At 42.8% G+C, this 12,098-nt stretch overlaps 1 protein-coding gene across 2 annotated transcripts in view; it reads left to right on the top strand.

Moving 5' to 3' along the window:
* Positions 1-12,098, top strand: part of anks1ab (ankyrin repeat and sterile alpha motif domain containing 1Ab) — a 48,906-nt gene that overhangs the window by 17,147 nt on the left and 19,661 nt on the right. For both annotated transcript variants that reach the window (XR_006007219.1, XM_041947794.1), the window contains exons 2-3: positions 3,540-3,612; positions 9,485-9,600. Coding sequence is in view for 1 of the 2 variants with exons in the window: in XM_041947794.1 (XP_041803728.1) it covers positions 3,540-3,612; positions 9,485-9,600 (189 nt within the window). In the remaining variant the exon portion in view is untranslated. The remainder of the gene's footprint in view (positions 1-3,539; positions 3,613-9,484; positions 9,601-12,098) is intronic.

The following is a 12,098-nucleotide window of genomic DNA, read 5'->3' as shown; positions in this document are numbered from 1 at the left end:
AAATCAAAACTCAAAGAGGCTCAAATGGCTATGAAACAAAGTAACAAATGAATCAAGACTAGACTAGAAAAATACTCAATCAATGATGACTTACTTACAAACAAATTACAAGGCACGAACAGGAAGATAAGGATCACGAGAGCTAGATAAATCAAGGCTTGGTACAAGGACACGGCACGAGACAATCTGGTACAGGACAAAGGGAGACACGGACTATATATACAGGAGGTAACAATGAACAGGTGGAGACAATTAGGGCGGGGTAGACAATCAGACAGGCGGGAAACACACCGAGAAGTCAAGGGCCTGAAACGAGAGGAGAGTTAGGTTTCACAATAAAACAGGAAGTGTAAGACAAGACATGACGCTCGTGAACAAAAACACTTAACAGATCTGACGAGACATGACAGCCACTTCATGTCATCACTTGGCATCACTGCAGCAAGTCAGTGTGCCTGGCCAAGAAATAGTTCTGTACATAACCTGTGTAAAACCACCACTGTTATTATCCACTTTGTTTTTTGTGCGGATTAAACAAACAATATAAAGTGATGATTAGTGCACTTTAGAGGTGCTGGAAGTTGGATATTTTTTACCCTTGGACAGAGCTAGACTAGCAGTTTCCTCCTGTTTCCAGTCTTTATGCTACACTAAGCTAGCCATCTCCTGGATGTAGTTTTATATTTATCAAACCGATATGAGAGTGGCATCAATCTTCTCATCTAACTCTTGGGAAAAAACAAATCTGCATACTTCCCAAAATCCAAAAACCAGCCCCTTGTTATTTGTTATGTTTTTAAAAATTCTTTACAACTTCATTCTCACCTATTTGACATATGTACTTGCTGTTTAAGGCTGAAGTGGATTTAGTGGTTAAAAATATGAATGAGGCAGCATGGTGGTGGGGTGTTAGTGGTCGTCGCCTCACAAAAAGAAGGTTCTGGGCTCAAACTGGTGCCTTTCTGTGTACAGTACATGGGTTTTCTTCTGGGTGCTCCTGTTTTCTCCCACAGGTTTGGTTCATTAACTCTAAATTGCTGCAAGTGTGTGTGTTAGCATGAATGGTCGTCTGTCTCCATGTGTCAGCCCTGAGATTGACTGATTGTGATTGATAGATTGATAGAAATATTAGTGGACCGATTCATCTGAGCTCACATGGTACCTTTATTTATTAAAAGTATGCGTAATATATGGGTGATGTATTTGCCAACAGCTTTCTGTTTTTAATAACAAAAATAGAGGATATTCACTATGTTTCTATGCTAACCTGGGGCCAGACATCTAGCTATTTATACAGTGGATGAGGCTGTATGTGCATAATGTTATGAAATATTTCAGCACTTTAACTATGATGACACTAGTTTCCTTAGAAGCTGCTTTTTGGTGACAGGTTTTAAAGGTGCACTTAAGCTTCGATGTAATGCAGTCCTGGTGTGTGTGTGTATGATATAGAATGTAACTGGGTTAATTCAAGGAGTAATGTGAGGTCTGTATTGCTGGAGGCATATGCCATTCGTCCCACGTGCCTGACTTCCAAATGAATCAAGGCTTTTCCACAGTGTTGATGCCACTAGCGAAGTGCATAGGGCTTTTTCAAACACTAAATATTACATCAAATAAGCCTGGCTGTGTCTCTGGTGTCACTAGTGAAAGCAGAATCAGCTTTTCAGGCTTGCAAAAATCTTCATTGCTGATTGTGAATAGACTACTCTAGTGATTCTAAATTTAGTTCCCAGCCTGATTTGCTCTAGTTCGCACTTAAAATTTTAGGAGACCCCAGCATGATAATTGTCTTAAATGTCAAAACATGTACTTGGAGATACAATAGCTAAAGAATATTGAATGCTATTAATATGTATAGTGTGTTCTCTTTAAAATGGAATGGATGGTACATGTGTTCTGTGCATGAGGTCCTGTCGTCCTTGAAGCATGAAGTGTCAGCAAGTAGTGTGGTGTTCTGTTGACAAATTGCTTACACTTACCCAGCGATGATTGATTATTATTCAAATATGCAGTACATGTGATAAGGCATTTGGTACTTGAAATGTCTGTTCCAATAGAGCTGAATGAAATCAGTGAAATACAATCCTTGTATTTGAATGTTTAATAAGACAGGTTACAATAACAACTCATCTCACAACAGCTTTAAGTGGTCCCATGTTGCCCAGATTTCAAGCTGTTGTATTTAAAGGAATAGTTTGACATTCAGAAACTATTCTTATGAACCTTCTTGTTGAGATCTGGTTTAGAAGATTGCTTCCACTGTCTTGTCTTTCAATATGAAGCAGCTGTCAAGTTTAGGGCACTATAAAAAGGGAATCAGCTTTGTGGTTTTACATGGGCACTGTGTGCAGGACTGTTTCTTGGCTGGACACAGTGACTTCCAGTTGTCAAGGTGAGGTTGACAAAACCTCCATAAAACCACTAACTGATTTTTGTCTGGATTAAACAAATTAGGTGCATATATGAAGTGTTAATTTTGTGATCTTTAGAGTTGCTGGCAGTTAGATTTTGTCACCTTTGGACAGAATCAGGCTAGATGTTTCCCGCTATTCCAAGTCTGTGCTAAGCTATGCTAATCAGCTGCAGGCTGTGGCTTCACATTTCATGGACAGATGTAAGAGTGGTATTGATTGTCTCATCTAATTTGACAAGAAAGCCAAAAATGTCAGACTTCTACTATAATAAACTGTGGCTCAGGATAAAAAAAAAAAGATTAACAATGTCCATTACTTATCCTACTTATGTTTTAAACAGCACTTGATGAGATACTACATCAAGCACCAAAGCAAGCTGCTGGAACTTGCTGTTCAGTTATCGAGCAAAATAAACAAAAGCAGACAACCTGGAAATGTATTTTGTCTCTCATGGAAAGTCAGAGACTACTTAAATAAACAGTTTTGGCTCTAAGCCCCTAAACAACTCGTCTCTGCTCTGTTGCTCTGTAATCTCCTGCATGCAGCATTGTGCTCACTTAACCTTGCAGTAAGCTGTTGCCTTATGCTGTGAAGCTTAAATAATACAGGACTGAAAGGGCAATCAAATACTCACTAAGAAACAGTCAGCAACAGATCTGAATCTTTGGAGGGCGAGCTTGTGCGGCTTGGACTTGTCTTACGTGGCTTCCTATAGGCCTCAATAATCTGGAGATTCAAAAGCTTCTAGATTGTAATTCACTTTATAACCCTGCTTTTTTTGCTGAGTGGTGGGTTAGTCATTGAATTGCTGTCCACGTTGGACTCTTGCTCGTAATCCATCATTGCAAAGCAGCCCGCCTCCTTCCCAATACTCCCAGCAGCAGCAACTCTCTGTCCTATCTCCTCACCCAGTGCCAGTCCTTCAGTGTTCTTGCTTTGTAATAGGTTTGGCTATGGTGGGATGGTGGAGGGTTAGCCAGAATGCATGTTTTGAATTATTGGAAAATGTTTATACATACTGAAAGAATTCCAACACACTGTTCTGTATTGCTATTCATTAGTAGTTGTTGCAAATGTGAAAATGATTATTTCCTTGTGTGTCATGTTCGTTCTCTGTAACAGATTGAGAAGATCATGAATTTGATTGGAGCAGGCATTGAAACGTCCAAAAAGAAACAGCCCACACCGAGCTCAGGTAATGCCTCACCACCAACTGCTTCCATATTTCATGTAGAATGGAGTGATTATTCTTTTTTGGAGACATGACTCGGGTGTGTAATTTATAGGTTGGGTAATACAAAATGACAACTGGGTGTGGGGTATTAAGTGAGTCTTATTCATTAACCATTTATAAAGCTCTTAAAATCCCTTGATATTGCATTGATGATAGTTGATCGATGATTGCATGTAATGTTAGCAGTAACAAACCTTTTTACACCCTGATTGGATTTGTGAGCCGCTCTCCTAAGAGCTGCTTTCAGTATTCAAATGCAGCTTCAGGATGGAGGATAATTTTCTTGTAAGTCACAGAGACTGAAGCTGACATTTTTTTTGATTACCTCATTGTTATTTGTTACACATAAGGTTTCCACTTTATGGGAAACCTACTTCTAAATTCCCCTTACTGTCATATTTTGTTTTCTAGAGTTACTGTATACCTCAGTAGGGCTTGAATTGATAGTACGCTTCATCAACTGTCCTTCGGGCAGTGCAGAGGGAGAAGCCAGCTGGCGTGAGCTCAGTTTGTTTAGATAACACTCCCGCGTTGATACAGTGTAAACCTGCCTCCATTAGACACTCTGCCATAAGGTGGTTTCGTCATACAGTATTGTGTAACAACCTCTCTGGATTTGCACAGGACTGCCTTTCAGAAGGCTAAGCAGATTTATTAAGATAAAATTTTCATTAGTTATGCACAGTGTGTTTCATGGATCAACAATCTGCTGACCACAGCAAGGTGTGACAACACCAAGCTGAAAAGCAGAAGAGAAACAGAAAATATGTGGTGTGATGAAAAAGATATAAAGTAAGGATGCAGAAAAATAGAAATGAGATTATCATTGTGTCAAATTATATTGCATCTTACACCACTTCTCCCCGTCAGCCCATTACAAAGGCTAAACGTGTATGCTGTTTGTCTGTGCAGTTAGAATGGCAATACTTGTAATGGGGGAAAATGAAGCGTTTGACGAGTGCAACTCATTAAACTAAATGCTGAGTATATAAAATGTTAAGGACATCTTCTCATTAAATCAAATCTCTTCTTGACTGCCTATGTTATATTTTCCTTTTAGACATGAAGGTGTAGATGAGGAGTTTGAACAAGGTTAATTTCTTTTAGCCTAGAGGTAATTAAAACCTATATTGTGAAAGTAAATGAATATTTAATATTAACATTGGTTATTATTATTTTAGGCCAAAATGGAGTCCTAAAGCATCGCTGGCTTTCATTGCAGTGTGAATTTATGATTTTAATTGTAACATGACTTCCCACACATCCAAGCATTCTTAGATTAATTGCTATCCTAACGATTGAGACCTGAGGTTATTCTACATTACATAAGAGCAAATATGTTGTTTGTTTGTTTTTTCTACACATATAGGTGTGTGCTATTTATAGGCCTTGCTTGAAGAACAGCATGCCGAAAGTGTCCCAGATTCAGCTGAGTCATGTAGTCGCTGCTCCGATATTAATCGGAGATTGTGCATAAGTACTGTAGTTCCGGAGGTTGACGATGGTTTTGTCGCTTTGTATGTGTCACTTAGTAAAGAGGTCAGTGTAATGAAAGGGAACAAACAGGTACCCTTCAGACTCATCACAAGGAGAGGGAGGGAGAGAGAAGGGGAGAGGAGGGGTGAAAGAAGAGAAGAGAAGAGGGGAGAAGAGAAGGAGATAAGGGAGACTGCACAAAGATGGAAACCTGAATTGTCATTCTTCATTCCACCTTTATCTTTTTGTTGTGACAGCACTGGGAAAACCTTATCCTCTATCCCTGTTTTTGTGTATGTTTGTTCCATCCACCTTATGCTTGTATACTGCCCCTCTCATGCCAGGAGCCAAGGATGGCCGATTCATCTTCAGGAAGCAGATCTCTGAACGTCGTTTACATCAACGTTTTGTGGTTACGAAAAACACCAGCCTGGCAATTTTGTGCCGACCTGTTCGCTCAAGGATGAGGTTGTTGTCTTGTGCGTGCATCACGAGTGCCTCGATTGTGTGCTAAGAGAGCGCTGAGTAAATGAGCTTAAAAAGAGAGAGGGAGTGGAGAGAGAGCTCGGCTAACAGCACACAGGAGGCATCAGCTCGGTTTGTGTACAGGCACACTCTGACGTTCAAAGGAAAGGAGTCCGCCTTCAGTTTCCCTGAATTAATTCAGCTTTGCGGCTCATTTTCTCCAGTGCTTGGGTGTGTTGACAAGGAGCTAGTGCTTTTCTCCTGCTCTGATAAAGAGGCACGGCTTTATCTAGGCACAACCTCTACCTCCTCTGCTGGAAATAGGTCTTTCTGGGCGCTCCTCGGAGCCAAGTCTAGACCTAGCAAACAGTAAAGAAACACACTTGGATAGATTTGACAGCTTGCCCTGTTTAACAGGGGATAAGACAGTGACCCAGTTCCCCCCCACGGAGGAGCATTGGATACTCTGTCAGTCAGTAATTAGGTCCTACTACTGTGGGAGGTGTTACTGTCCCAAATGAATGGGAGTAATTGGATGGGGTGGCTGGTATTTTTAACTGTCTTTGTCTGGATATTGTGGTGTGAGAGCTGACTTTAGTATGAGACTCATGTGGAAAGAGTAAAGAAGGAGGAGGAGTTGTGGGATCTCGTAGTGAATCATAATTAGTCCACTTCAATCCCTCTTACTTCCTATTACCATCTTATCTCGCCCATATGTTTCATCGCCTCCTCCTTTATTAGTCTTTCTCTGTCTCTTATCTGTCTCCTACTCATTCTCTCCCTGTCCCTTTCTCTCTCACTCCCTCCTTCCATCATTTTTCTCCCCAGTCAGGGCAAATCTGACAGCAGCTTCTTCTTCCTGATAACAAATGATGAGCGTTGGTCCTTGTGGATGACTGACGGGTCGCAGAGACCAGACTTGGCCTTTTACCTGATCGTTAAAGCCGGAGTAACAGGGGGTACAGGCGGTCAATTACGGAGGAGGTTCAATCAATAGCCCTTCACTTTGCCTCCCTCTGTTGGCACTGCTTCTCCTTGCCCTGACTTCCTTACTGACTGGCTGACTACCCATCTGGGAATGTGTGAGGTGATTGCAAGCAGCTTGAAAGCCTGCATAATTATGTTTTGCCTGCAGCCGTACCCAGATAACACCAATGATGGACGCAGTGAACAGCCCTGCATAGGTGGGTGCTAAAGTCTACCGCTCTGTGTTGGCTGTGGCTATTCTTTCAAAGTCAAATTGCGCTGTGTATGACTCTTTTTACCCCAAATCTAAATTTTATATAATGTCACTTGTTTATCCAGGCTTTTCCCTGTAAGTAGCCTCTGTTGTACACTAAAAATGGATGATGTGACATGAGCATCTGGAAGCACATAATGGAATTTGCTTCTTTTCTGTCATGCTGTATGACTGGGTGAGATGGAGAAGAGACAGGACTTGAAGTGTGTCTCTTCTCTTCTCTTCTCTTCTCTTCTCTTCTCTTCTCTTCTCTTCTCTTCTCTTCTCCCATTCTCCCTCTCCTGTATGAGTGCATTAGAGACTTCTGCCGACTTGAATCAATGCTGCCCCCCCTTGTCCTATCATCAAAGTAAGATGTAAATGAATTAAAGCCATCTGCTAATAAGCAGGGGCTTGAGGAGGCTCTTTGTTTTAATATCCCATGTTAGCCTAAAAAAAAAATGCCGTTGCCCCTGCAGAAGAGGATCGACTCCCATCGACTCTGTCATCCTTTTACATTCTCGTCATTCTTCGCAGAACGGACTGTGATTTTGGGCTCTCAGTGCTTGTTCCTTGCGTCTGATGGTGGTGTCCTTTCTGCACTGGCAAGATCAGAGTGCCTCTGTGCAATTCTAATCAGTGCAGTTGGGGAGAGAGAGGAGGTGAGGTGGGGTAAGGTTAGAGAGAGACAGACAGCGAAGAGCGAATATGTGTGCAATTGTATAAGAAACAAAGTGGGAAAGGGGTAGAGAGACGTTAAAGAGAAAGAGAGAGAGAGGGTGTGTGTGCGTGTGTGTGTGTGCGTTTGCATCTGTCTGTGTGTTTGAGAACGGGAGGCAGGGAGCGAGACAGAGTGAGGGAGAGTGCAAGCCAGAAAGGGAGGCAGAGGGAGGGGAATTGATATAGTGGGAGAGTGAGGGAGAGAGAGGTGGTTACGTGGAGCAGCACCCCACTTCATCAGGCAGCATACGGCAGCCCTGCAGTGCGATCACACAGTGTGGGAATGGGGCTATGAGATCGAGAGCAAGAGAAAGAAAGCAGAGAGAGACGAGAGCGAGGAGGGGGGGAGTTAAGAAGAAGAGCTTGAGGGATTTGCTCGGATGAGAAGGGGGGATGATCACTGAGTCTGTTGCCTGTCGTGGATGCTGGAAGGACGTGGCAGCAGTGGCTGAGGTTGAGGCAGATCTGTGATCTCCTGTGCAGAAGTAGCCGGCGTCAGGACGTTATGCCCTGTGAGCAGTGAGGGGGTAGCGTATGTGAGCCAGGAGCAGCTGCTGTGACTGCATCTGCGCTGCCTGCATGTCTCAGACAGGCAGGGGATGCAGCAAACCTCTGCCCTGAGCACAGAGGCTGCTAGCTGTACCCAGCGAGGAGAAGAACCAGGTGGGCTGGGGCGGGAGTGGGGGGCGCCTGCCTCAGGAAGGAGCTAGCTTAACCTGCACTGTGGTCCTGCAATGATCCTCGCTTGAGAGTCAAAAGGCTCACCTGCCGTCTGTAGGATCTGAACCTGGATTTGCTGTTTTGAGAGATGAGAAGCACGTTCTCTGGCGGAGCCGCACAGCCAGCAGCCTGCTGAAGAGTGTGAATGCTGGGCAGTACAGGGAACACTGGCACCACCAAGGACACTGAGCCTTTTTCCACTGACAGAGAGCTTACCTGGAGCTTTATCAAGGAATCTATACTTGGATTTGATTATGAATTGAGGAGTTTGGAATCAGCACACTGTGGAAATCCTAAGCCAACATTTTTTTTTTTGATGTAGGATTTACAATATGTCTACCTGACCGTACTCCTTGTGGCTGTGGAGTAAGGACGAAAAATTATTTAAGCAAATGTGTATTCCTTGATCAAAAATAACATGAGTACCTCAACAGTACTTTAGAATGCTGCTACCTTCATTGTATGAGCCGTGTCCTAGCTCTCAAAGAGGTTGACCAATGAAGCCATGGGACTCAGCCAGAGCTTTACAAGTATGTGGTGAAAACCCTGACAAATTTATTTTATGGGAACCGAAAAATATTTCTGTGTTACACCGGGATGGAGTTATTGCTGATTTTAGAAAAAAAAATACGGAAATAGTTTAAGCAGAGTAAATAATGTGTGATGTATGAAAATGTCTGATTTAGTGATAAATATTACCATTTTCCCTGAGCCTGTACATTATTTAGTCTCTTGACGTGTTCAGTGTTATGTTCTTGGACTAGCTAGGCACTTATTTTTACACTCGCTCATCTGCTCACTAAAGGAATGTTTAGTGATCCCTGTTTGTTGGAAGATGCCGTAGTGGCTCAGTCCAACATAACTAACCATACCAAGCTTCAGATGGGCTTCCTTCCCTGCACTACCTCCACCCTCGCCTGACATTTCCAGTCAGTCACACTAACACCAGTGGGTGTATATTAGCCTAGTCAGTCCCTTGCAGGGCTTGAGCTGGGCCTGCAGCACTTCCTACCCTCCTTCTGTGTTTGAGTTAGCTGGGCCCCCGCCTTTACCTTGGGAGCCCCTCACCCCCGGCCTGGACCCTGTCTCCCCCCCACCCCGCCTGGTGCTGCTGCACTCGGCTCTGCCTCTGCTGGCCGAGGATGATGTGGCAATGCCATGTGTCGTCCTCTGAGTGCCGCTGCTACCGGCTGAACGGCTTTTCCCTGCTGAAGCGCTTCCCTCTCTCGGCAGATGGGGCCTGTGGTAAAGCCCTGGACCAGCCGGTGGGAGAGTGGCTGGAGCACGTGGGGCTGCCGCAGTACGAGAGCAAGTTCCTGCTCAACGGCTTCGACGACCTACGATTCATGGTGAGTCACCTGCAGCACGTCATCTCAGGGGTCGGTTCCACTTTACATCACTCTGTCTCTCCCTGTGTCAACCTAGCTGCATTTGTCTTTTTATGTCACCACTCTGCTCTCTCACCCGCTGCTTGTCTCTCAGTGGCTCCACTCACTCCCCCCCCTTTCTTTTTTCTTTCACACTTCACCCCTGCACCCTTTCTCTTTCTTCCCCCTTTCCACTCTCTCTTTCGTAACTCCTCTTCACCCCTGTGCAATGCATGACCCTGCGAAGATTTATGGCCCCACACTGAATCCTTTTCAGGAATATGGGACTGTCACCAATGGCAAGATAAATGACAACCAAAACCCATTAACTTTTTCCCTGCATTCCCAATCGTGCTGTCTTATTTACTGTACAATTCTAAAGCCACCTCTTCCCACCTATATTGAATCTTCTGATTTATAGTCAATGGACTTGACCCCTGTGTAGATGAACCTGGACAAACAATCCTGAATCTAAACACACCATAGTTTATTCTAAATTCACTTTGCATGGTTGTTTGCCAAATCTCACTAAATCCTCCACTTATTACGCTCTGCTTGTGGTGCTTATGAGACAGTCTTGCAGTAATTGCATAGTGTATGATTACACTGCAGCAGCATGCTCTAATGCTGTATTCACATACTATATATCCCTCGTTTTTAGATTTAAATTATACATGTTTGCATGCAGACATTTATTTTGGTTACAAATTTATTATTTCACTTGTAAGTGAATGATTAAAAACTACATGAGTTTCTCTGATGGTTTTATAGACAGACAGATTAGTGTTTCTGCAAAGCGTTGACACATTTTGAATGAGTGTTTTGCATTTTTTAAACGTCTCCATCAGATTACATATTGATAAATTCATTTAACTGCAGCTCAAAGCGCGTCCACAATAGAACTAAAAGCGTTATCGTGTTTCCCGTAAAGAACATTACAAAGAAACTTGATATAGCATTCAGCGATGATTGGAGAAAACGCCATTACGTTTTCAATCCCCTGGTCATGTTACTCTGAAAAACATGGCTGTACACTGTAAATAACTAGGCCCAAAGGGTAAACGCAGACATTTCTCAGACCACAGAGCTGCATTAGCACTATGGGCTATATGTTACATCAGTTTGTCACAGCTGAGCTCAGTTAAGTGAGACCAGTAAGCTCAGAGGAAAAGTGGTTGTATTCACAAAGTGTTGCAGTTGAGGACTGTTGCTCTCTAATCTGTTTTTCTTTCTGGTATGGTATGAGATCACAACATAATTATAGTCCATATTAAGAACATGCGCTCACTCCTACTATGAGGTGCTGTGCAGATACAAGCTTTAGGCTCAGATTTGTATTTGTCGATGAAGTGGAAACAAGCCTGAAGGAGTAGCTTGGGTAGTCATAATATACACTGATCAGCCACAACGTTAAAACTACCAGCATAATAATGTGTAGGTCCCCCTTGTGCTGACAAAACAACTCTGACCCACTGAGGCATGAACAGGACCTCCGAAGTTGTCCATAGATCAGACTTGTTCCAGCACATACCACAGATGCTCAATTTGATTGAGATTTAAGGAATTTGGACGCCAAGTTAACACTTGAACACTTTCTCATGTTCCTCAAACCTTTCTTGAACAATTTTCTGCAGTTGTGGTGGTGCACATTATGAGAGGAAACTGCCATCACGGAATACCTTTGCCGTGAAGGGATATGCTTGGTCTGCAACAGCATTAAGTTGTGTGGGGAGTGTCAGAGTAACATCCATATGAATGCTAGGATCCAAGGTTTCCCAGCAGAACATTACATTATGATGAATGTTATCTACTTCAGCTGTTAGTGGTTTTAATCGTGTGGCTGATTGGTGTATAGTCAAAGTAAAAGGAATGCAGGAATACAGCTAGAGCGATAAATCGCCTGTTAGCTTATTGCAGATACGTATATTGGTATTGTGTATTTCTCTGGCAATAAGTAACAAAACATTGCAGTACATGTTTGAGGGAATTTAGAAACTGTGTTCAGTATATAGTTTGTCCATCAGACAGTGACAAGTTTACTTTTCAACTTTAAAATGTGCCATTTTGTACATTTCGTGGTCAGTTTCCTGAAAAAACAAATTTAGAGGATCTGTTCAAGGGTCTGTTCTATTATTTTTGGGGTATTTCATGCCTTTTATATGTAAGTAGACAAAAATGACTTTAAATGAGGGGAGATACTAGATGGCAACATGGCATTCAAGAATATATAAGTATTAAATGTTTTGCAAAATCTTTACCAGCTGACATAAAAAGTTTCTCATGGTGCATATCAGGGGTTGGGAACATTTTTCCTGTTAAGGGCCATTTCAATTTTTTACATCTTTTGAGGGCCATGCTAAATTATTGAACACATATCACACCAACCTCTGGATGGCTGGAACTGCTTCTCTTTGGCGAGGTGTCAGATGATAGTGATGATGATGCTGATGCTACTCACAGCTGGTTTTCCAGGTTTGGGT

Source organism: Chelmon rostratus, chromosome 2, assembly GCF_017976325.1.
Source record: "Chelmon rostratus isolate fCheRos1 chromosome 2, fCheRos1.pri, whole genome shotgun sequence".
NCBI classification, from domain to species: Eukaryota; Metazoa; Chordata; class Actinopteri; order Chaetodontiformes; family Chaetodontidae; genus Chelmon; species Chelmon rostratus.
The sequence above is the reverse complement of the archived record's forward strand: the minus strand, read 5'-3'. Positions and strand labels throughout refer to the sequence as shown.